This window comes from Callorhinus ursinus, unplaced genomic scaffold, assembly GCF_003265705.2.
Source record: "Callorhinus ursinus isolate GAN/ISIS: 27379988/994484 unplaced genomic scaffold, GSC_fseal_2.0 scaffold14, whole genome shotgun sequence".
Classification (NCBI taxonomy): Eukaryota; Metazoa; Chordata; class Mammalia; order Carnivora; family Otariidae; genus Callorhinus; species Callorhinus ursinus.
Genome location: NW_027397076.1, coordinates 29,770,378 through 29,796,713, shown reverse-complemented (window position 1 = coordinate 29,796,713; position 26,336 = coordinate 29,770,378). Strand labels below are relative to the sequence as shown.

Genomic DNA, 26,336 nt, shown 5'->3' with positions numbered 1-26,336 from the left:
TAGTAAAACTGACAAAAATTAGTAAGCCTGATAACACGAAATGCTGAGAGGGATGAGAATCAATGAGACATTTTAAGTACTGATGCTGGAGAATAAACTGATATAAGCACTTTGGAGAACAATATAGAACTACCTTATAAAACTGAATTTCAGCATACTCTATGGGTCCAACAGTTCTACTTTTAGCTTTATACCTAGAAATAGTATTCTTATATGCATTTACCAAGAGACAACAAGAATTTTCATAAGAGCAAAAGTCAAAATAACTTAGTCATCAACTGAAAATAAAATGGATTAATAGACTGCACTATATGCATATAATGGAATAGCATCCAGCAGTGAAAAAGAATGCTCTGTATCTATACCCCCAAACATGGTTGTATCTTGAAAATATTAACACAAAAAACAAGTTCTAGAATATGACATAAAGCATGATACCACTCATAAAATTAACCAAGCAAAACTCAGTGACACATATGGAATTTAAAAATATCAAAAAATACATTTTTTAAAAAAGCAAATGATAAAAAATAAAAACTAGTCATCATTTCTTGGGGGCAGGCAAACAGGGATAGAGGAGAGAAGAAGCACATAGTTGAACATGAGGGATTTTAAAGATTCAAGGTCTTGAGTGGTAGGTTCATATGTTCAACACATTCACTGGATAATTATGCTTTATAATTTATATATACTATGTGTCTTCTTTTGTAGTATCATACATAATTTATATATGCTACATATATTCTGTGGTATCAGACATCAGTACATTTTAGGCTAATTTAAAATACATTATGAGAAGAACAACTAACAGAATTAAACTATGCTTCAGTATTCCATAAGTAAGATACAAGTATGTATATCTTGAATAACTTCACTATATAAAGAAGGAAATAGTCTAAGAAGTGCAAATTTGTTGTATCCATCTCCTTCTTACTAGTAGAGGTATTACTATTTATGATGTTGATTATAGAAATAGCAATATACAGAGTATACTGTATATTTAGAAAAAATTTAGGATTTTTTTTCTCTTATTCTTCTTACCCCATTTGCAAACATTAACAACTATACAGACAACAGGATTTGCAAAATATAAAAATCATTTTGATGTCCTACATCATTTGTATAATCTTAAGACTATTTGAATGAAAGCTCCAGAAGGGCATTCACTTTTTTATCTGTACCCCTTAGCCTAAAACTGACAATAAATACTTGCTAAATGCAAATGATATTTGACAAATGAATCACTGCATGATTCCAGAATACTTTCTGCCACAACTGCCTCACCTACTAAAGATAGCATAACAGTGCCCTCTTACGGTTCTACTTTATAGTGGAAATAAAGTAACCTACTTTGCTATTCATATTGCATTATTACCTTAAGTATAGTAGAAACTAACCACACTGAAATAATAGTAACATAATCAACATACCAGCTGTAACTTCTAAGGAGAATATGATTCTATAACTACCATCTTTACTTCATTAAGTCAACTCCTCAATATAAAATCTGAAGAATTTTCCAAACTTCATAGTCTGGAGTTTGCCCTTAATCTAAGGAAGCTAAGATAAAGTTAAGTAATTAAAGTCATAAATAATCTCTATGTAAATCATAAGACTCCCCTTACAGATGGTGTACCTTTTCTCAAATACTTAAAGAATCGAAGTATGTTTGTATATATCATTCTAGTTTTTTCATTCAGTATTGATCCTAATATTAATGAAATTACTTTTCACTCAAAGATATGTGATCTCCAGTAAATAATTATATAGCTTCAGCCTTTTAATAGTTGACAGAGTAGAATAGAAACTCATCTCTAATATATACTGTATATTCTTATTTGCGTATGCAGAAAATACGTAACCACCATAAATCTCTTCTATTAGAAGTAGAAATTAAAGACCTCCATTTATAAAATCTAATTCCTAAAATAGAACCATTGTAACTTGTATTAAAAATTCAATTCTATTTTTCAGTTCAGCACTGCTGATCAGTTCACCTGAGCCAACATCTAAAAAATGAAGTAACTAAAGTAATTGGAAAATCCATTGAAAATATCTGCCAGGTATCACAAGTAAGCCTGCCAAGAAAATATAAAAATGTTTTGATATCTGTATACTTTTTCAACTTTTAAAATTTCTACTATTCTAATAATGCTGGGTATATAATAATATATTTAAAATACTATGAATTATTGCAACTAAGAATTTTAAAAAGTTTTTTTTAAAGATTTTATTTTTACTTTTAAGTAATATCTATACTCGGGATGCTGCGGTGGCTCAGTCAGTTAAGCATCCTTCGGCTCAGGTCATGATCCCAGGGTGCTGGGACTGAGTCCCACATTGGGCTCCTTGCTCACTGAGAAGCCTGCTTCGCTCTCTGCCTGCCACTTACCCCTGCTTATGCTCTCTTTGAAATAAATAAAATCTTAAAAAATAATAAATTTTTTTAAAAAAGTAATCTCTACACCCAACATGGGGCTCGAACTTATAACCCCAAAATCAAGAGTTACATGCTCTATGGACTGAGCCAGCTATGCCTAGCCCCTTTAAAAAGGAATTTTATTTTATTTTTTAAAGATTTTATTTATTTGACAGAGACACAGTGAGAGAGGGAACATAAGCAAGGGGAGTGGGAAAGGGAGAAGCAGGCTTCCCACTGAGCAGGGAACCTGATGTGGGGCTCCATCCCAGGACCCTGGGAGCCGAAGGCAGACGCTTAACGACTGAGCCACCTAGGAACCCCTAAAAAGGAATTTTAGCATATTACTTTAAATTGTCTCTTTTTAGAAAAAAATTACACACATACTATAATCAGTATTAGAGACAAATAGCAACCAATCCATACCAAAGAATTTTACAACTAGAAAAATGCTTGACATTATCTTGCTCAGCCCCTTCTTTAGCCAATGAAAAAAAAAAAAATGAGCCCCAGAGCAGTAAACTGACTTGCAGTGGTCAGATAACTGTTTAGGAATAAACACTAAAACTTTCTAAATCAATAAAATTTCTACATTTCCCTTCAATAAAGTTTAAATCTTTATCTGATTTATGACACAGTAATATTTAAATTATTTGGTTAGATTTGAATTCAGCAAACTGATGGTTTATGATGTCTTAAAACCAGGAAAGAATACATTGGGCTAGTAACTAATTCTAACTCGATCCTTTAAGTCCTTAGCTTCAGGCTCTTTATCTACAAAGTTAATGCTTTATTAGATGATATCTGAGGTTCCTTTCACCTCAGTAATTCTGATTTTTCAATACAAAATTTGCCTCTGTTACAATGCTCTGAAATTATCTATTAATGGGTAAAACTCCCCTACTAGACTATCATGATCCTTAAGGGCAGGGCACATGTTTTACTCATCATATCCGCCCCAAAGCCAGCACAGTGTCTGGTCAAAAAAACTTTTTTTCACACATAAATTTAATGGGTACATCTTCTAAATCCCTAAGATGAAACATGTTTCACTTATGAAATCCCCAAAGTACAAATAAGTGTGTTTCATAACCAAATTATCTATTATGTAAAGATTATGAAAAAACAAAACAATGTTTCTCATTTTCAAATGGTAGTGAATTTCTTGTACCATGTCCAGTCTCGAAGAAGTCTGATCTATGCTTTATGAAGATCATAGAAAGGAAAACTATGAAGAAGAGGTCCTGAATTATGAATTAGATAACTAGCTAAGTAAATAATCCATCTTTAGACAATCAAGAAGTAAATAAACACTATCAATCTCAGATGGGCACTGAGAGCAGATGGGCACTGAATGACCATTTATATTCTTTGCTTAGAATTTCAGTGCCTAGAAATTAAAGTAGATGATTTAATAATCAAAAGAGAAATACCGTATGCCTTTTATAAGTATACAGCAAAATATTGTCTCCAAATATGCCATTCAAACTTTGGCTACTTACTTGATGGCCCAAGGACATCTTTGCTATCACCAAGAAGCTTTAAATGCAGGGTAATTGAGCAGCAAACAAATACAATCCAAACCAGGAAGAAGCAAAATGCATCAGGATTGAAGCAGCAGTGAAACAAAAGGACAAGGAAAATAAGCATTAGTTTATAAGTAGAAAGCACATGCACATCAATCCTAATAATCATAATTCACAAGGAATTTCCTTTGCCACACATAAAAAGATTTTGGTTTAAGCATTATCAAATATTTGTTTAAATTTTGGAAAAGAAAGGTGGAAAGACAAAAATGAAATCAACTAAGTATTTTGTTTTGAAAATTATTCAAATCAAAAATTACTTTCAATTTTAACTCAAGGTATGGGTTAGGAGTGGTAAAATTATTTAGAAATGTAAGGGACAGCCCAAAGTTGTTCATTCTTTAAATTTAAATGGTTTAAAAATCTATAACACCCATGCACTATTAAATATTAGTTCTGCATGCCATGAAAGCACTTAACACTACATAGAAATTCAGTCTGTTTCTTCTATAAAAAGAAAGAACATTTAATGAGTGCTTATTATATGCCAAGCATTGTGCGCAGAGCTTTTACAAAGACATCAACAAAGTAGAACAAATTTTTTCTCAAATGGCAAAAAAGAAAAGAGGAATATTGATTAATATTGATTAGAATGATAAACTGATCAGTTTTATTGTCAGACAAATTTTCTTAAGACCCACTAAATATGAAGTGTTAGCACGTGGAGCTACTGGTCATTTGGAAGTACAAAGACCCAATTCTGAAATGAGTAACTTGCAATCAACTAAAAGAAATGGTAAAAGACTACTGACCTTTTGTCTGGTAACTATTTTAACATACAACATTATGCTAAATGTTGCCTACTTATATTATGCTAAATGTTGCCTACAGACAAGTGTTTTGGTCTCCCTTGGTAGAAACAGAGTCCTTAGCTTTCTTTCATTCCAAATACCAAGTACAGTAACATCAAAACTAAAGTTACAACAAAAATAAAAAATTCCCACTGATTACATTATTGCTTGCTTTTTATTTAAAGGGAATGAAGGAATCTTAATTACCTGTGACCAAAAAGAAGGGTAGTTGTTTGTTTTGCCTCCTTCAGAAAAATCTTGGCCCTGTTGCTTCCCTAATGCTCAAAATTGTGTTTTAATTCCTTTAAAGGTATTTGCTCTAGTCATTTTTCTGTAGTTACCCATTCTATAAACTGCTATCAGCTTCACAAACTAAAAAAATACAGCTGTAATGACAATGAACTAATTGTGCTCAAACCCTTATTACTGATGGCCATGTTACCACAACTAGCAAACATGTGGGAAAAGACTGAAGTATTTGTGGCAGGAGATCTCTACAAAGGCTCCAGTGATCCCCCTGTCTTTGTGTAGAATCCCCTCTCTTTGAGAGTATTCTGGACTCACTGAATCACTTCTAATAAATAGAATATGGCAGAAATGAACGGATATCACTTCCAAGATTACACAGTAAAAAGACCATGATCTCCATCTTATTTATAGTCTCTTGCTTTCCCTAGGGAAAGCCAACTGCAGAGTCATGAGGCAGCCTTGTAGGTAGGCCCATGAGCTGAAGGAATGATGAGTCAACAACTACTACTTGAGTTTGTAAATAAATCTCCTGCCTTCGCCCTCCTTGCCCTCCCATCCGCCCAGTCAAGCTTTCAGATGAGATTGCAGCACACACCCTCCCCAGTAGCTTGACTGCAACCATTTGAGAGATTTTGAGCCAGAGACATCTCATAAACTGCTCTTGGATTCCTGATCCACAGAAATTATAAAATAACAAATACTTCTTGTTTTATACCACTTAATTTTTGGATAATTTATGTACCAATAAATAACTAATATGATACTGGAAAATGGAAAGAAGGAAAATGACAGAGTCAACCATGGTAAACTTGACAAATATTTCATAGACATTCTCTAAAAATACCTTTTTATAATGGTATGAATAATTACTCATTTCCCTAGATTTACCAGTAAATCTGAATTTCTTGAAGGAGAACAACAGTTCTAACCATATATGCACAGTTGGGACTATTTAATTTCACAGGGGCCAGTCATTTTTGAAGGTTTTTTTAGTTGGTCTTCTATTTAGGATAAACGATTAAGTTCACTTTCATCATACATATTCTCAAATTTTGTTAATTAACAGCATTATATCAACTTCTTTGCAGCTGTACTCCTTGCATGTTTGCTCCCAGAAAATAATCCCTAGCATATACAGCAACTTCTGATATTTGTTTCAAATTATGCTTCCAACATAACTTCAAGCATGTTTGTCATATAAATCTGATTCTATTAATCTAATTTTTTTCATATTGAGACACTGAAGAATCAAAATAAACACTATTCATATCACTGATTGATCCATCCAAATATTTATGAGTACCTACTATATAGACAGGTATCATTTCAGGCACCCAAGGGATATAGCAGTGAACAAAGAACAAAAAAGACAAAAATTTTGCCCTTTGTGGTAGTCATGTTCAATGGGAGAGATGAACAATAACATACTGAACAAGTAAAAACTTGCTGCATATTATATAGTATAAATACTGAGGAAAAAATAAGCCAAGAATGAGGACACATAAAAGGTTAAGGAAGAAAGGGGCGTCTGGGTGGCTCAGTCGTTAAGCGTCTGCCTTCAGCTCAGGTCATGATCCCAGGGTCCTGGGATCGAGCCCCGCGTCGGGCTCCCTGCTCGGTGCGGAGCCTGCTTCTCCCTCTCCCACTCCCCCTGCTTGTGTTCCCTCTCTCGCTGTGTCTCTCTCTGTCAAAATAAATAAATAAAATCTTAAAAAATAAAAAGGTAAGGAGGAGGGAGTTATAATTTAAGACAGGGTGGCCTAAGAAGACTTCTCTACAGAATTGACTGAATAAAATGAGGAAGTTTACCATAAGGACATGAAGGGGAAGAGTACTCTAGGCGGAAGGAGGAACAAGTGTGGGATGGAGGACTGGGATGGGAGCAAGTGTGGAGGGCTTGGAGGACAGTAAAAAGTCCAGAGAGGCTGGAATACAATACAAGTAGGAGAGTAGTAGGAAATGAAGTCAAAGAAGTAAATGGGTGCCAGGTTATGTAGGACCTCGTCAGGACTTTGGCTTTATTCTGAATGAGATGGAGAGCCACTGGATTTCTGAGAAAAGGAGTGACATAATCCGATGATGTTTTAACAGGACTGTTCTGGCCGCTATACGGAGAGTGGACTCGAGGGACAGGGGTGCACTCTGTTAGGGAGTTACTGCAGTAATCTAGGGGGAGGAAGACTTGGACGCGGGTGGTGGCAGTGAGGCTGAGAGGAAGTAGCTGAGTTCTGAATATATTTTAAAAGTAGAGCCAAGAGGGTTTCCAAACAGACCAAGTACGAAGTTTTGTTTTTTTTTTTTTAAAAAGAGGAATCAAAATGATAAGTGTTGGGATCTGAGCACCTGGAAGGATGAAACTGCATTGTCTGAGATGGAAAGGACAATGAGAGGGTTTAGTTTACAGAAAGAAACAGAAGTGCTAAATTTGAGATAGGTTAGGTCTGAAATGTCTGTTCGACATCCACGTCAAAACGTCAAGTAGGCAATTGGACATACACACCTGTACAGAGAAAGGTTCAGGTTTGTAAGAAACAGTATAAATTATGGTATGTGACAGTTAAGATATATGATCTGAGTGGCTAATCACAGGAGACTAAAAAATGCAACAGAAAAAAGAACAGGGACCAGAAACCATACATTATAATGGAACAACAGAACTAAGAATTAAGCTGAAACACTCTAAATAAAAGTGGAAATACAATAAAAAAAAAAAAGAAGCAAGACTTCAGACACCTTCCCCAGAACGTTGTGGATAAAAGGCACTTAACAGGTATACAAGTGAAATTATCATCCCAGAGTTGCCTGTAAGTAATGCCAATGGGAAATGGGATATAAGTAATTGAAGATTATATATTAATTTTACCAAGTAACTTATATCACTTGTGTACATGGCTAAATTGCATACTACACTTCTTACTTTTACTGCTTTTTAGGACCTGGGCCTAATCTGCACAGTTCTATGTTGTATAACACATGAATAAAGACAATGTGAAATTATTGATGTGGAAACAGTCTACACAAGTACCTTGTAAGATAGTTTAAAAAATAAAAAGCTAACCAACTCTTCTTGGCCTTTGTTAGAGAACCAAAATACTACTTTCTTAGAAACTCAAAGAATCCAGGAACTTTACCTCAGCTTGTTCAAAAAAAGACCATTAAAGATATGATGGAAACATTTTCTCTAACTGAATAACAACATATTTATCATTATCCCTTCAAAAATGTCCACACAGTCATTTCAACAAGTGATAAAATAATAGCAACACGCCTAGAGTTTTTCTATTTATTATTAGTATACTATTAACAATTTTAACTAAAAGTATGAAATATAGCCATTACCTAAATCTTTACTGAATTTAGTCTACAAATCTCAGGAAAAGAGCATTATGCAAAAATGGGATTTTATTTAATGTACTTCTAAATATTTGTCACGCCATCCATAATTAGCATAAAACTCGCCAACTTTCAGAAGTGTAAAGGAATAGGTAGAAGTTCATAATCACACCCTTCATCCTGGGAAACCCCTTAGTCATAAGCAATTCAGGACAGATGACCACCTTGTAACACAGAAACAATCCCATAAGAGCTATAGCTTGATTCCATTGCCTTAAGCACAGCACCTCACTCTTAACATACATATCAATTTGACTTAAGCCATCTTTTGAGCTTAAGCCAAAGCACAAACAGCTTTGATACAACTTGAAAATAAAGTTTCAAGCAAGTTGCACCTCTTCCCCCATCATAGTTGATCAAGTTGTATTCATAGAAGCAATCCTTCTGCAGCTGGCTCTCAGAAGCCACAATCTGGAAGGAGGATTATATAAAACATCCCAAGAGTGCTCTATTTAGTGTTATCTTTGGCCCTTAGAGTAAGAGTCTTCAGTGAGAGATCTAAAACACATCTGAGATTTGTTTGTTTTTCCTACAGGAGTCCTCTTTCTACATTCAACTGAACTTTTCGTATTTTTGCAATCAAATGCAAAACACACACTGTGTACATTTTATCCCTCAGTTTTACAGGAGATATTTTATGGAAATATTTTTCTAGGAACTAGAGTTTATCACTGTTAGAGAATATTAACTGGCCTGCCAGGCAGTTATTTTAAAATAACCTAATCAGACTTTTGTTTCAGCAAATGCACTTCTAGGAATGTACACTAAAGTGATCATCCAAAATATTTAAAAAGATGTGTCCATAGATATTTATCACATCACTTACAGTAATCTAAAACAGTAATTATTAAATACATTCATACAATGAAATACTATGTAACCATTGAAGTGTTTTTTTTCCCACTGACTGAACATCATTCATTATACACTGACTTTTAAAAATAGGCTATAAAAAGTTTGTATGGACTCCATTTTTATAAAATTCCATATGTAAGACATATACATATGAAGAAACTTAGTAAAGAGGCCACCAGAATATTAAAAGTGGTTGCCCCTAGAAGGTAGAATTTTATTTATTATATTCTCTGTATTGTTTAAATATGCCATTGGTATGCATTATTTTTACAGTAAAAAAAAAATTACATTCACATTTTAGAAAAAATGAAAACATTTTTAAAGTGATCTTTTCAATCTACATGAGTTACTTAGTACAATGGCATAATCATCTATGATAAAATACCGTGAAAAATATATTTTAAGAATCCAACTCAAAATCCTCAAAAAATACAAAAATGTTAACATTCCAAACATAGCACCATATATTACTCACTGTCTCTTGAACTTCAGCAACTTCTGAATATGGCAAGATCTAAAAAAAAAACAAATTTTCTCAGGAGTGATTTAATGTCAAATACTTGAATCTGAATTTAGAGAGCACCCAGTGTATAAATGAATTAAGTGGTGCATTAATCTTTTAAGCAGCAGCAAAAAAAAAAAAAGTACAATAATACATTTACACTGGAAACTAAATCCTTTCCAAAAAAAAACAAAAAACAAAAATCTCTGAGGCTTCGGGAAATTCCAGTCAATCTGCCAATCTGTGAAGTCCTCTCTGGCATGCTCTGGGGCTTTTTCACAGTTCTAATCCTCCCTGCATTTATTTAATTCTATCAGCCTTTTCCCCCATGTAAACTTTCTCCTCTCTTGGTTTCTGAAGTACTCTACTCCTCTGCCTTCCCTTCTCCTGTTTTCCTGGCTCCACTCTGTCTTCTCATTTAGTAAGTGAGTGGCCATAACCAGCGCTCAGTCCTCAGCTGTTTGTTTTTTTCCTCTATCTGCTCCTTTCCTGCAGATTGCATTCATGCTCAAGGCATACTTATTACCTTCATTCAGACGACTTCCAAGTCCTACCCTATCTCCAAAACTTCACTCCAAAACATCGGTACCTGTATGTTCAGACATTATTGCAAATTAACTTCTGGTTCTAAAATTCTCTAAACAAAGGAAGGGCTCTAAGCTGGCTTTAGAAAGCATCTTTAAGTCAAAAACAGCACTCAGTAGCTTCTCTCAGAAATCAGGTTCCATGGCAATTTGCCCAAGTCTTTCAATGGTAGCTTTTTTCTTTCACTCAGACCTAAACCCTTGAGTCATCTCAGACTCTTTCCCCCCAACATCTCATGAAGTCCTTAAGTTCTGATGATTTTTACATAGACAATGTCTACCTCACATCTGGTCCTTTCTTTCAATTCTCATTAATACTATTACCTAGGCCAGACCCACATCACCTCATTTCTCATCTACCTTTCAATAGATGTCCCTGCATTAAGTCTCACCTCACTCATTCATTCACTCTGCTAGGTACTGGAATTCAAAAACACAATAAAGACCCGGTCCCTACTGTCAACAAGATGACCATATATTAGGGGCGCCTGGGTGGCTCAGTCGTTAAGCGTTTGCCTTTGGCTCAAGTCATGATCCCAGGGTTCTGGATTGAGCCCATCAGGCTCCCTGCTCAGCGGGAAGCCTGCTTCTCCCTCTCCCACTCCCCCTGCTTGTGTTCCCTCTCTCACTGTGTCTCTGTCAAATAAATAAATAAAATCTTAAAAAAAAATGACCATATATTAAAGACTGTATGTACTGTAATTTATGTGACATTGAGGTAAGTTATCTCGTCTACCCAGTATTAGTCATTCTTCAAGCTAGTGTCGTCATTAGCAAGTTATTGAACTCTGAGATTTTCTTCTCTGTGAATATGTAATTATAAATGTTACAACTTTCCAGAATCATTGTAAGGCTTAATAATAGTTTACATGGGGCCCCTGGGTGGATCAGTTGGTTAAGCGACTGCCTTCGGCTCAGGTCATGATCCTGGAGTCCCGAGATCGAGTCCCACATCGGGCTCCCTGCTCAGCGGGGAGTCTGCTTCTCCCTCTGACCCTCCCCCCTCTCATGCTCTATCTCATTCTCTCTCTCAAATAAATAAAATCTTTAAAAAAATTTTTTAAATAATAGTTTACATGAATGGTACAGTTTACATGAGTGTACTTTATAGATTTTTTTTTTTAAAAGCAGTATGTAGACATAAGGCAGGATTACTTAGGAATGCAACAAATGACAAAGACGAAGAAAAAAACCAAGAACTTAATTTACCAAATTAATTCCATAAACTATCACATTGGCCATGTTACTCCTCCACTTAAAAACATTTGATAGTACCCATTCTTTAGAAAATAAGCCTCAAACCCTGATATTTAAATTGTCTACAGCATGGACCAATTATTCATGCCACAGAGGTGTTCTGATCCCCCATGAGATAGCTCTGAAACTTACCTAAATTCTCTGTCTAGTAAAATTGATTGCGCTCAGAGTGATCTGCAATTTTCTCCCTTTCTTTTTGCTTCCCTTCAATACCTTGAAAGTTCCCTGACCTTGAAGGCTCAACTCAAATCGCCAATTCTGCTACCACAGTTCAAGATAAAACTCTGACTTCCTAACATCAGTTCTTTGGTAATACATAATCAGTTGTCTCAAAGTATTTTCTCTATTGCTATCACAAAAAATGAATCTTTATTTAACTTTTCCCTAATATTATAATGATCTAGTACACTGCTATCAAATAGAACTTCTTCAATGCTAGAAATAGTTTATATCTACACTATCCAATAGAGTAGCTACTAACTACATGTAGCTGTTAAATTCTTGAAATGTGGCTAAACTGAGAAGCTAATTTATTTAAATGTAAATTAGTCATAAGCGGCTATACTATTAAATATTTCAAGTCTAGCCAACCTTAGCTTTCCCAGCTAAACCTCACTGACCACTCTTTAGGACTGGCCACCACTGATCACTCCTTTTCTCAAAACTCTCTCCCTTTCCCCAGTTAACAAGTTATTTTCTCTCCTTCCCTCTCATTGCTTGGCTCCCTTCCCCTTCTGCCCCTGCACCCCAGGTTGAATCCTAGAATCTCTTTTGTCCCCATTCAACATGATTTCCCCAGATGATTCCATTGACTTAATTTTTAAATGGGCTCTATTCACTAACAACTCCCCAAATTAGTTTCCCACCTTAATGTCTCCTGAGCTCCAGCTCCCTAAAGGTTTCCCAATCACCCTCCTGCTGCACTCATTCTTCTTATCTCAGATAAAATATCACATCTTCGATGAGGGATTTCCTGACCTCTCACACCAGGTAAAACAAAGGGATACTACAACTGTGTTGTCACTGCATCCTTCTATCAGGCAGAACTGAGGGGAGAGCCCACAGAGTTCAATGCACTCCTAGGGACAGTGCCCCTGCACCACACCGTTTTCCTAACTGAGGAGGTGAAAGACCCCTAACTCACCTTTCCCACAAACCTCAACACTTACAGCCTAACCACCACAGTCTGCCTAATAGACCTGCAAGCTCCACACTGGCTCTTATCCTTTAGACTCTGTTCAAAAGTAATTTCATCAGGGGCGCCTGTGTAGCTCAGTTAAGCATTGGACTCTTGATTTCAGCTCAGGTTATGATCTCAGGGTGATGAGATGGAGCCCCACATGGGGCTCTATGCTGGGCATGGAGACTGCTTAAGATTCTCTCTCTTGGGGCGCCTGGGTGGCTCAGTTGGCTTCAGTGTCTGCCTTGGGCTCAGGTCATGATCTCAGGGTCCTGGGATTGAGCCCAACACAGTAGGGAGTCTGCTTCTCCTTCTCCCTCTACATTCCTGTTTGTGTACTCTCTAACAAATAAAATCTTTAAAAAAAAAAATTCTTTCTCTCCATCTGCCCCACCCCCCACTCTAAAAAAAAAAAAGGTAACTTCATCAGAAGACTTCCATAGTATTCCCAGGAAATAGCAACATCCATCCCCTATTCCGGATTCTCTATACATCTTACCCTGCTTTATTTTTCATCACAACAATCACCACTTAACGTATATATTTATGTACTTTTTTTGTCTTCCTCCACTATAATGTTCTCCACTGAAGTAGGAACTTAGTTTGTTTTGGTCACTGTTGTATCCCTTAAGACTAGAACAGAGCCTGGCACATAGTAGGCAATCAACAAATACTGAATGACAAATGCATGAATGAAAAAAAGGTTTAGTCATTATTATAACTCTAATACCTAGAAAAGAATTTCTTATGTGTAATTCGCTGAGTTTCTCTGTTTATCAAATGAATTGGTTTAAATTCTCTAACAGCAAAAAAAAAGTCTTACCCATCTTTGTATTTTCCAAACCTTAACATTCTGCAATGCTTAACATATATACACAAAGAACTAATATGGACTTGAATTCTGAAATCTGAGTTCTAAGCCTAGCTCTCTCAGTATTCCCTGGGTAAACCTGAATAAATATCCTGAATTTAGCTTTTTTATTTACTCATAAGATCTGTTATAGTCCTAAAATTCTGTTATAATAACAATTCAACATAGAAAATTACCGCAATACCTGAGAACATCTTTAGTTGTAATGTAAAGCATATTCATATTTTCTTCCACTATTAGTCTCTGGCTATCATACGCCCAAATTCCTTTGTTAGGAATTCCCCAATCATTTTTCTTAAATAATTCTGTCCTTCATAAATAACACTGTTAGATTCACCACCTGTTTTGGTAAGGGAGCCTAAGTTATATTTCTTCTGGTAATGGTGGTCTCTTGCCATGATGAAAGCAACTTCCTTCATCAAGGACTTCATATACAAGGGAAGTTCAAAATCAATTGTCAGTTGTAACTAATGTCATGCATCTGGTGAGACTGCTGGTGAAGTCTGTAGTTATGAAACAAGAAAAAAGTGACCTGTCCATTAAAAGAATTAAACCTTGCCTTTGACCTCATTAACATTCTCCTCTACATCTGACCTAACCATCTTTACTCACCTGATAAGCACAACAGAAACCATGTAATCACATCACAATCATGCCAGGTTAGATATGACAACTGATTCTAGGAGACTGCTCATATACAAAAATATTTCAGTGTGTGATGCTTAATCTTATGATCTACTTAAATAACTTTGATATTCAGTCTGAAATAAGAGTTATGTTACTTGGAATTTGATTTTGGCCAATTCCTTACACAGATACATAAGCCCACATTCTATATTGAATCCTGACCAGGATCTAAATTAAGACATAAGGACTGTATAACAAATACCTTCTTTCCTTCTAGAGTTCTCTTATTAACAAATCACTGATTAGCATATCATGTTGTTCAGTATCAAGCCACAGGAAAGACTGCTAATATTATGGAAACATCAACTTCCATGACTCATAATATCTACCACACATAAAAATGCAGTTAACAACTGTTCAACTACATACTGCCTAAACGCCAAAATATTCACCCCAGATAGAAAAATCAAAATTAGTTATAGGAGAACAAAGCTTTGAGTTAAATAAAATAGATCATGTATCACGTACTTTTCAAAGTATACATTACACTAGGTAATGCACATAAAAATTTTAAAAGGCTGGGTATGACATAGATCAATTTATAATATAAAAACATTAGCCTTTACATTCAATGACAAGAATAACAAAATTATAGTACGTATATTTAAATCCTAACATGGCCCACTGATTAGCTATGTGATCTTAGAAAAATTACTAACTCTCTGAGAGTCTTGGTTTCTTCATCTCTAAAAACAGAGTAATACCTACCCCCACAGTATTATGGAGATTAAATGGAAAGTATGTGAGACACAGAGCCAAGATCACAACATATAGTAAATGTGCAAGTTTTTTTGTTTTTTTCTCTCCATACTAATAAATTAACCCAAATATGAAAAATGCAAATTCTAAAAATCTAGGGAAAAAAAAATCCAAAAGGGACATATTTTCTATTCAGCTATTACTACCCTATAGGTTTTAACTGCCTTCTACCTAGATTACACAACCGCATGCTAACTTGTTCCCTGGGCTAATTGCCTCTATTTCTATAGTTCTCAACTTTGGCCATGCATTAAAATCACCTGGGACACTTTTAAAAACTAATGATGTCTGCATCTCACCCTCTGAGACTCTAATTCAATTGAATAGGGGTGCAACCTGGGCACTGGGATTTTTCAAGACACCTCAGAGATAGTTCTATAATGTTCATCTGGTTGTCCCCACAATATTCCATAATTCTGCCAAAATCATTTTCCCAAGTCACAACTCTCAATAGGTTGTTTCTTGGCTCCAAAAAAAAACAAGAACAAAAAATTCAATGGTTTGACATTACCTTAAAAACAAAAATTTCAAACTGTAAAAATAGTATTCCAGGATCTGTATATTCTGATTCTAACTTGGTTGAGACGTAGTATAGGAAAATAATTAAAGCTTGGCCTACGGAGCCAAAATGTATCCCAGTTCTGCCACTTACTAGTTGTATGACCCTGAGCAACTTATCATTTCTGTGTTCTATTAAATGAGGGTAATACTACTATCTCATAAGATTATTAGACAATTACATGAGTTTCCCTCAAAAGCACTTAGAATAGCTTCTGGCACATGACAGAAATTTAACAAATGTTAGTTGCTATTCATTTCTTATAGTTTTATTTTCTTGAAAAAAAAAGACCTTTTATTTATTTATTTGAGAGAGGGAGCACAAGCAGAGGGAAGAGGCAGAGGGAGAAGCAGGCTTCCCACCGAGCAGGGAGCCCAATGTGGGGCTTGATCCCAGGACCCGGGGATCATGACCTAAGCCGAAGGCAGATGCTTAACTGACTGAGCCACCCAGGCGCCCCATCTTATCGTTTTATTTTCTACCAAACAAGCAGCAAACAATATTGTCTGTGAGACCTAAAATCAAGTTAAGGTACCATGCGCATAGATGAGCTCTATGAAGATAGGTTAGTTTTCTAAACTCGATAAATGTTTGACCAAAAGTAAAATTAAATTTTATGGGGGCGCCTGGGTGGCTCAGTCATTAAGCGTCTGCCTTCGGCTCAGGTCATGATCCGAGGGTCCTGGGATCGAGTCCCACATCGGGCTCCCTGCTCAGCAGGAGGCCTGCTTCTTCCTCTCCCACTCCCCCTGCTTGTGTTCCCTCTCTCACCGTCTCTCTGTCAAATAAATAAATAAATAAAATCTTTAAAAAAATAAATTTTATGTGTACACAATACACATAAATTCATTTCCCCTCCCATGTTTTTTTTTTTTTTTTTTTTTTTTTTGCGTACCATTGCTGCTGTTTTCACCATATTAAACTTAAGGTGACTTCTGAAGTAGACTTAAGTTAATGAAAACCTACTAAGGTGATCTGAGGTCTGGATAAAAATCTCTTAATTGCTCTATTCTCTAAAATAGCTGAACAGGTAGAGATTTTCTTGAACTTTTAATCAAATTTTATCTTCATGTATCTCTAACATGCTAAAATTCTAATCCTTCACATTCTAATCTGAGATTTGATAGGACTCATTTTATTTTCTAAAAAAACAAAGAAATTTAAGATTCTTAATGCACATAATTTTAATTAAGAGTTAAATGTAGAGGGGCATCCGGGTTGGCTTAGTCTGTTAAGAAACTGCCTTCTGCTCAGGTCATGATCCTGGGGTCCTGGGATGGAGCCCCACGTGGGGCTCCCTGCTGAGTGGGGAGTCTGCTTCTCCCTCTGCCCTTCCCACTGCTCATGCACTCGCACATGCTCTCTCAAATAAATAAATAAAATCTTAAAAAATAAAGTTAAATGTAGAGCAGTGGCTTTAATGATATTCTGCTTATAAAAGAATGTCTTAAAACTTAGGAGAAACAGCAAGTAAAAACATTCATGAAAAATCTTCAATCCATACTTTTAAAACTCGAATGATTGCAGTATTTATGGATATTAAAAGAAATAATAAAATTTTGAAGCCAGTTTTTGGCTTCAAAGTCTAGTTTAGCAAAACAAATAGCTTTCTATTGGATAAATGACAAACTATTTACTTGGGAGTTAATGGCCTTAATAGTTCTACTTTTGATGTTTATACTATGGGCATGTCAAGCTGCCAAAGATCTTAATAGGAATGAACTGTTAAACAGTGCTGCTGTTCTTTTGATTTTTTGGTCCCCTTTCAGCCACCACCTCAGCCATTCTACATAGAGAGAACACAAAGCCAAAAAGAAAGTAACCAATTTCTTTTAAAAATGGGAACTGAGTTATTTACTAGTGAAATAACTAATACTCTCCCTGAACCTATTTTTAAAGATGGGTGGACGGCAAGCAACCTTAGACCAGAAAGAGAGTATAGTACCACAGATGGAGGAAAGGGCTGAGGGTAGGAGGGAGGGTTGGAAGTCATCATTCTGTGCCCTTTTTTTTCTCAGTGATACTGGACAATCATTGCCCACCCTGTCTTCACTACCAGGGTAGAACATGATTTAATACCAACTAGAAACATTAAACATGGTTCTAAACACTTTGTTTTTAAACTGTAGATGGCTCAGGCGGTTAAGCATCCGACTCTTCATCTCAGTTCAGGCCTTGATCTCAGGGTCGTGAGTTCAAGTCCCACACTGGGCTCCAGTACTTAAAAATAAACAGAACAGAATAGAATAGAATAGAATAGAATAGAATAGAATAGAATAGAATAGAATAGAACAGAATAATGTGTATGTCCAGCTGCAGTATCACAGGCAAAGAGGATGACCACTATCTCCCACTGCCCTTTTCCCCAAATGAGCTAAGTGATTACAACTAGGGAGGCAGCTTGTGGCTATGAGCTATGCTCAGAGCAGATATACAAAAAAGTTCCCTAAGAAACAATATTTTGGTGGGAGGGCAAATGAAAAATGATGAAGCAATGATTTTAAGAGATTCTCTACTCTATGACATACATTCCCTAGATCAACCAAAAGAGTCCCTAGGCTCTTTCTATTCTATCTAGGACAGTTATCAATCAGACAAAGCAATTAATATTCCCAAGAGAATATTATTTCCAAGGAAGTATAACCTCATAAACAAATAATTAATATCCTAAGGGGTCCAAATGCTACAAAGAAAACAAACTGAAGAATCTCAGCTGGAGATAAAATTAGTGAACCAAACTCATCAAAAACTTACCATAATAAATATGCTCAAAAAGATCTGAGAGGATATTGTAAAAATGAAGTATGACCAAACATTCAAAGAGAAAACAGCTAGTAATACTGGGTATAAAAACATTATGATGAAACAAAGTATACAGCAGGTTTGAACAGCAAAACAAATAAAATACAATAATAAATTAGTGAGCAGGAAGAGTGATGAAGGAATTCATCAAGAAGGCAGAACACAAAGAAAAGAAGGAAAACATGAGAGGTAAAAGATAGAAGTGAAAGTGCCACATTCCCCAAACAGGAGACCCCCTAAAGAGGACATGATGTATTCTAAAAAGTAACAAAATAGTAAATCTTAAATGGTTTTGAAAATTACACACAACAGATTCATTTCTGGAAAACTATAAAAGACTATAAACACTCCACCAACTTTCACCTGCAGGCATACATACACAAAACCATAGTCCTAACTGTATAAGGATTGGAAAGAAATAAACTATTATTTGCAGATGATACGAATCAGACAAAACATTAAAACTCATAAAGACAAAATAGGTAAGCATTCAACCAATACCTGTAAATGTCAAAATGAAAACAGAAACAAAACAAAAACAAAAACTCCTTGAAAAATATAGATCATAATGCCAGGTACAATTTTATAATAGTCAAATTTTATCTTGATCATCACTCCCTCACTGCCGAAGGCCCTATCAATTCTTCTTTCTACTCTGTCCCCACCCCCCATCACCTTCTGGATCCCTCTTTTCATATCAGGTAGCTATAAATTATTCTTCCTTAAAGTGTTAATTGCTAAAGGCTTCAGGAATTTTCAAACTTTTGGGTCTCCAGATTCCTTCACTATCCCAGAAATTACTGAAGCCTCCAAAGAGCTGCTGTTTAATGTGGATTATACCTACTGATATTTGCCCTATTATAAATTAAAAATGAGAAACTATTTCAGCCACGTAATCGAAGTCAACATCAGAAATGATAAGTCAGGTTGACAGTATATACCCTTGGCAACGATGTGATAAAATGGCATTTTACCTTTGTGGTCTCTTCCCCAAAACCCGTAAGGATCAGTCTAATCAGAGAAAAACAGACAAATCTCAATTGAAGGACATTGTGCAAAATATCTAACCAGTACTCCTCAAAATTGTCAAGGTCATCAAAAACAAGGAAATCACAGTCAAGAGGACCCTAAGGAAATATGACTGCTAAATGTAATGTGCTATTCCAGATGAGATCCTGGGACAGAAAAGGACAACAGGCAAAAACTTAAGGAAATCTGAATCAAGTATGGACTTTAGTTAATAATGTATCAACCTTGATTCATTAATTATATCAAATGTACCATAAATGTGTTAATAATAGGGGAAATTGAGTACAAAGTATATGGGAATGCTATAATTAGCCAGGAGATTGATGACATCATCACCTCATGTAGTCTCTGGAATAGTGCACTGTACACTCAGAGAATGACAAATGGGGCAAATAACACCAAATACCATTAAATGGAGAAGCTCTCCAAGCATAATGGAAATACAAAAGATTTCTGGCTTAGGATTCTGCTGATGTACTGTATAGATCACTGGCTATTTTTCTTTTTCAAAGCTAACTCTTGGGCGCCTGGGTGGCTCAGTAGGTTAAGCATCTGCCTTTGGTTCAGGTCGTGAAATCAGGGTCCTAGGATTGAGTCCCGCACTGGGCTCCCTGCTGCTTTTCCCTCTCCCTCCACCACTCCCCCAGCTTATGCTAATAAATAAATGAAATCTTAATTTAAAAAAAAGCTTTTTTCAATTCCCATTAGTTTATTAGAGTCCCATTATATATCTGCAAATTTTTTACATATTATTCAAGCTTCTAATAAGAACATTTAACAAGCCAAAAAAATGAAGTTATAGTAAGAGAGAATCGAAGTATCCATATAATAAGAAATAACTGAGTATTATTTTCCCACTTGGGAAGTTCAAACATTACAAATATTTAACTACTACTAACCTGTAACATTCATAAGTTAAAGAAGAAAATAAATCATAAAGTATTTTGACAAATTGTTTTATCCTTTTAAAAAATGTCTCCCTTTAGGAGAAGGTTCAATAAAGTTGTAAAATGGCAAAAAGATTAATAGTCTAGAGGACAAAATATACATGGGTTGGTTTGTGTGAAAGGTAGGGACTAGTCACAGTTATTCTCTCCAGCCCCCATTTTTGTAAGCCAGTTAGGATATTAATTTATACCCTTAGTGAACTAACATACAATGATCACCAATGGCTGCTATTATCACAAGAAGAGAGACAGACATTATATCCCTCCTGATGGTAATACACAACACCCTCAATAAAGTATACTTGTCAAAAAAGAGTTTGAGCAAGTCTAACTCTAATGACCAACTTGCAAGAAATATAAGTGACTGAAGAACACATTAAATAATCACCATGTGGGAAAATCCAGATTGCAGGAAATTCTACCAGACAAACTACCTTATTTATTTATTTCAATACACTGAAAAGGAAAAATTAAAAACAGATACAAGATAGACTTAAAAGATTAAAAAAGACCTCAATAACTTATCAACCAAGGCCAACATAAGGATTATAAAAAATAATATTTATGAGACAATCAGGGAAATTTAAGCATTGACTAGTTATTTGATTAAAGAATAAGTCATTTTTAGGATACTAATGGTATTTACGGTTAAAGAAAGATCTTTATATTTTAGAAATATTTACTGAAATATTTACAAACAAAATGATTTATCCAGAATTTGCTCCAAAAAAACATGGGATGGGAAGGTGGGACTACAGCTGATATAAAACTGACCTGAATTGGTAATTGCTGAAGACAAGTGACAGGTACATGATGATTCACTACATTAGTCCATCTTTTTAAAAATATATGAAATTTTCCATAATAAAAAGTTCAAGAAAGATAGCACCATTCTTAAATGTGATTAACATATAAATTCTTACAGTTAGCAAGCAACTATTAGAAAGAGAGAACTCTTAATACGAGAATGAGTATGTAGGTAACAAATTGGTGACTAAAATTTCTAGTTGTTTTATTATTTTACATAAGAAGATCTCTGCAACCTAAGAATTTATATAATTTAGGACCACTCAAAATAATACTTGATGTTACCAAACACTGGGGCGATTCCATTAACTGGTGTGGCCAAATATACAAGCTATATAATATTGCCAAATATTATATACAGTAGCCATACTTCTTAGAATATGATTTAAAGCTCTCAGTAAGGTCTAGTAACATACCAATTTTACTTTATGAACACCAAATCACAGTAATCATGAAAAACTCACCTAGGAAGTACGTAAAAATAAAAGTTTCAGGAAGTTGGATCCTCTGTAGGCCCATTAGAAAGAAACTCATTTACTACATTCTAAGAATTACTGAACTAAATAATCTTTGCATTTCCTTACATTTCAGAAATCCTTTGATTCAAATTACCCAATTTACATTAGAATTTTAAGAAAGATTACTTCAGTTGAAAGCGCCTTATAATACAAAAGATTCATATGTATTTTAAAAACTGTATTCTCTTCTGAAAGTCATTTATATAATCCATTTACAATACAACAAAAGATTTTTTACCTCTAATAGACCTTCTAAAGAAAGGTTTCTTCTGGCAACAGAAATAATATATAAAATATTCAAAAGATATAATGACTGTCCTTAAGGTGAAAAACATATTCAGTTTTTTTAATGAAAAAAAATGTTTCACATAGTCTACCTCAACCTAGTAATAAAAATTTAACTCCTACACTTTAAGCATTTCTTAGTGGTTAATTGCTAAAGTGATCTAAGTTCTGGATTTTTACAAAATATCATAAGACATATATTAAATGTATACTTGTGTCCTGAAATATAGTAGTTCCATATACAGAGATTCAATCCATATTTTTCAATATTTACTACTTAAGACAACACTACCACAAAAACTGAACTATACACAAGTGGAATAATGAGTGGGCAAAATAATTTTTTTAAGAAAAAAGAAAGTAGGGTCACCTTGGTGGCTCAATCAGTTAAGTGTCAGACTTTTTCTTTTTTTTTAAGATTTTACTTACTTGAGAGAGAGAGAGTGAGAGAGAGAGGGAGAGAATGAGACAGGGAGGGATCAAAGGGAGAAGCAGACTCCCCAGTGAGTAGGGAGCTCAATGTGGGATTTGATCCCGGGACTCCAGGATCATGACCTGAGCCGAAGGCAGTCGCCCAACTGACTGAGCCACCCAGGCGCCCAAGTGTCCGACTCTTGATTTCAGTTTAGGTCTTAACCTCAGGATTGTGAGTTGAAGCCCTACGTTGGGCTCCATGCTGGGTGTGGAACCTACTTAAAAAAAAAAAAATAGAGAGAGAGAGAAAAAGTAATCTCCTATGGAAGAAGAATATTAAATTAATGGACACCAACAGTAATATTGAGTCCAAGCTTTTGCAACCTCACACCAAGACTACTATAATAGTCTCTTAATATCTTTTACTCTTCCTAATTGTTTTATATCCTGCTTCTACATTCATCTACCTACATAAAAACATACAATGACATACTATGGCTTTCAGATTCAAGTTCAAAATCCCAGGTCTGGCACTCAAAACCTTCTACAATTTTGGTCTCTATCTGCCTCATGTAAGTAACACTACCTTCCAATCTACCTTAATTTTTCTAATTCATTTCTCCCTAAAAAAATAACCCAATAAGCAAATAATTTCCCCCATTTAGCTCTGCCTCTTGTTATCCTCCCTTCCTAGAATGTTCTCCTTGCTCATTTTCAATCCTACGTTCACTATTTACCTGTGCTAATCAGTGTATGTTCTCTTAAGAAAACTCTTCTAACTACCCCAGTGTATAACCACCACCCAATCCTCACAGCTTGTAAACTATGCCTTGTTTATGTCCATCATTTAATACTGAGTAAATCTGTTATTGCCTTATCTATCCATCTCTCTAGTCTTTCCAAAATAAAACTCAGATAAACTATAATGTATATCTCTTGGCATCCCCTTCACCAGGCATAGTACTTTGTACAAAGGCTGCAATTTAAAAAAGTTTACTAATATTTTAAAATCTAGTGCATGCAATCATTTTTTATTTTTTATTTTTTATTTTTTTTAAGATTTTATTTATTTACTTGAGAGAGAGAGAATGAGAGATAGAGAGCATGAGAGGGAAGAGGTTCAGAGGGAGAAGCAGACTCCCTGCTCAGCAGGAAGCCCAACATGGGACTCGATCCCAGGACTCCAGGATCATGACCTGTGCCGAAGGCAGTCACCCAACCAACTGAGCCACCCAGGCGCCCATGCAATCATTTTTTAAAACACTACCAACTCATACTGACACACTACTTCATATTTTCAAAGACCTTTCTGGTTTCTCTAGATCATACTGTCTCTATCAAGTACTCAGAATGAGCATTCTTGCCTACATTTTTTACTGAAGTAGAATATGTGCCTCAATATTTTAGGAAGAAAAACTGAGATTCCGAGAAAGTATAAAGCCAAAATTATTGAACAGCCTAGGGTTTTTTTCAATGTGTTTTACTGCCTCTCCTGCCTTCTAATTATTTATCTTTTTGGAGTGAAGGCTTGATACAGCTAATTATATCAACAATAATAGTAGTAGCTTTTATTTACTGGATGTTTAGAATGTCTCTGGCTTTGTAATAGGCACTTTACAGATATATTATCTAATCAAAACTCAAAACAGGGATGCCTGGGTGGCTCAGTGGTTAAGCATCTTCCTTCAGCTCAGGTCATGATCCCAGGGTCCTGGGATCGAGCCCCGCATCGGGCTCCCTGCTCAGCGGGAAGCCTGCTTCTCCCTCTCTCTGACAAATAAATAAATAAAGCCTTTAAAAACAAAACTCAAAACAATTCTGGAAGGTGGATGGATATTACTATTATCTTTATATAATAGATGAGAAAACTGAAAACCTAGAGAATTTTAATTCATTATCCAGGTCATACAACTAAGCAACAAAGCTTAGATTTTAACATGTAGCTAAATGGCTACAAAGCCCACTTTCTTATCCACTTCTCCTAGATCTAAACAGTAACCAGCTTAGGCAGTGCAGTTCAAAGGTGATATTTTATAAATAGGTAACTCAAAAGTAGATCTCAAGATTAGTTTCAAATACAGAGTATCTCAGCAGTGCAACTGAAATTATTGGTATTATTCTAAAATAAGCTACAATATTTCACAAAAGAAACTTAATGAACAAGAAAAAGAAAGTTGTTCTCATTGCTTTTTAAATATCTTGCATCAACAGGATTTAGAATAAAAAAATGAATAAAATTTTATTAATATAGCACAGGTATTCTGTTATAGAATTTAACACTATCTGTTTAGATATTAGTTTAGAAGGTAACAGTAAATTTTAAGCAATTCTATTCAGAAAGACAGGCACAGAGCCAACAAATTAGTGGCAAAGTACTGAAACACCCCTTAAGCTGTGAGCTCTTAGAGAAGATAATTAACCTCCGGCTCGGAGCCCTTTTCTCCATCTATAAAAGTGAGAATAAACAAATACCTACCTTTAAAATGCTGTTGTGAGGGCAGTCTGACAAAGTATACACTTAGAGAATAGCAATTGTTTTTATTACTGGCATTTTTATTATCAATAAGAGATTAAAAATATTTCAGCTAAAAGAGTTAAGAACGTCCATTAACTTTAAATAGGATCTTTATGGCAAAGTATACATGTTCTAAGACAAGGCTTTAATCTTAACTTTTTGCTGAAATCATAGTGAAAATAAAATAACCTACCATCAGTTTTCCTTTTATAATCGCTGTGACAATAAGCTTCGTAAACCAAATTACTTCCATGCCAATTTTATTTTCTGTTAACAAGTTATTTTAAAGTTTAACTTTTTTTGACCTTTTAAGAAACTAAAACAAGTTTGAACCAGAAATTCAAAAAAACCTGGGAACAAGTTAACACAAGTAAACAAAACCGCATTTTGCTTTCAATCATTAGACTGTTCCTACATTTGAGTCTGAACAAAGGACTTTCACTAAATTAAAATATACAAACATCTCAATATAATTCCATAGCAACATGAAACATAGAAAAGTTGGCCTCTGCATTATCCCAAAGAATTTACCATCCTAAGGGTTGGGACCAAGTTAATACAAGTAAGCAGAGGAGGAGATAGGACAGAAATATCAGAAAACTGACTGGGTTCTGCTTTAACAAGCTTTAAAATATCTGTCATCTTCATATCAGCAGGAGTTAAAGAATTATTTTAAAATTGTTTGTTTTAAATACATTTTTTAAAATAAAATGATGGCTTACATCAAACACTTCACGGCTATAGAGGACAGTACTTTATTACACTATATTTGAACTACTCACCAAAGTTTGATCAGGTTCTCCATCTGCTAAACCTGCATCCATAGTGAAAGAAGGTAAGTTTATGCTTCTCTTTCTGTTAATGTTTAGCCATCCTGTAAATCTGAAAATCCTAGAAGAAAAAAAAAAATCATATGTATTAGGACTAGTATAAAACTGTGATAAATGGAAAATAAAGCAGAAAGTATATTAGGAGGGAGAAATCATTACAGGATGAGGTTATTGGGAAATCCAATCATGGAGAAAACAGATTTTGACATGGGCCTTAAAGAATGGTAAAGGTTTGGGGCACCTGGGTGGCTCAGATGGTTAAGCGTCTGCCTTCGGCTCAGGTTATGATCACAGGGTCCTGGGATCAAGCCCCACATCGGGCTCCCTGCTGAGCAGGGAGCCTTGCTTCTCCCTCTCCCTCCGCCTGCTGCTTCCCCTGCTTGTACACTCTCTGTCAAAAATAAATAAAATCTTAAAAAAAAAAAATAGAATGGTAAAGGTTCAGAGAAAAAAATGGAAAAAAAGAAAATATACCAAGTGAAGAATAGCAAGAGCAA

The 26,336-nt window shown here is 35.2% G+C and overlaps 1 protein-coding gene across 9 annotated transcripts in view; it reads right to left on the bottom strand.

Annotated features, from left to right (window-relative positions):
• OSBPL8 (oxysterol binding protein like 8) overlaps positions 1-26,336 on the bottom strand; it is a 159,176-nt gene that overhangs the window by 84,609 nt on the left and 48,231 nt on the right. For 3 of the 9 annotated variants that reach the window (XM_025882779.2, XM_073900621.1, XM_025882775.2), the window contains 3 exons: positions 25,792-25,900; positions 9,769-9,807; positions 3,922-3,958 (listed from right to left, as the gene is read on the bottom strand). In XM_025882779.2, coding sequence (XP_025738564.1) covers positions 3,922-3,958; positions 9,769-9,807; positions 25,792-25,833 — 118 coding nt within the window. In that variant the 5' untranslated portion in view covers positions 25,834-25,900. Of the gene's footprint in view, positions 1-3,921; positions 3,959-9,768; positions 9,808-25,791; positions 25,901-26,336 lie in introns of those variants that run through there. The other 6 variants (XM_025882780.2, XM_025882778.2, XM_073900622.1 and 3 more) reach the window with 4 other exon arrangements.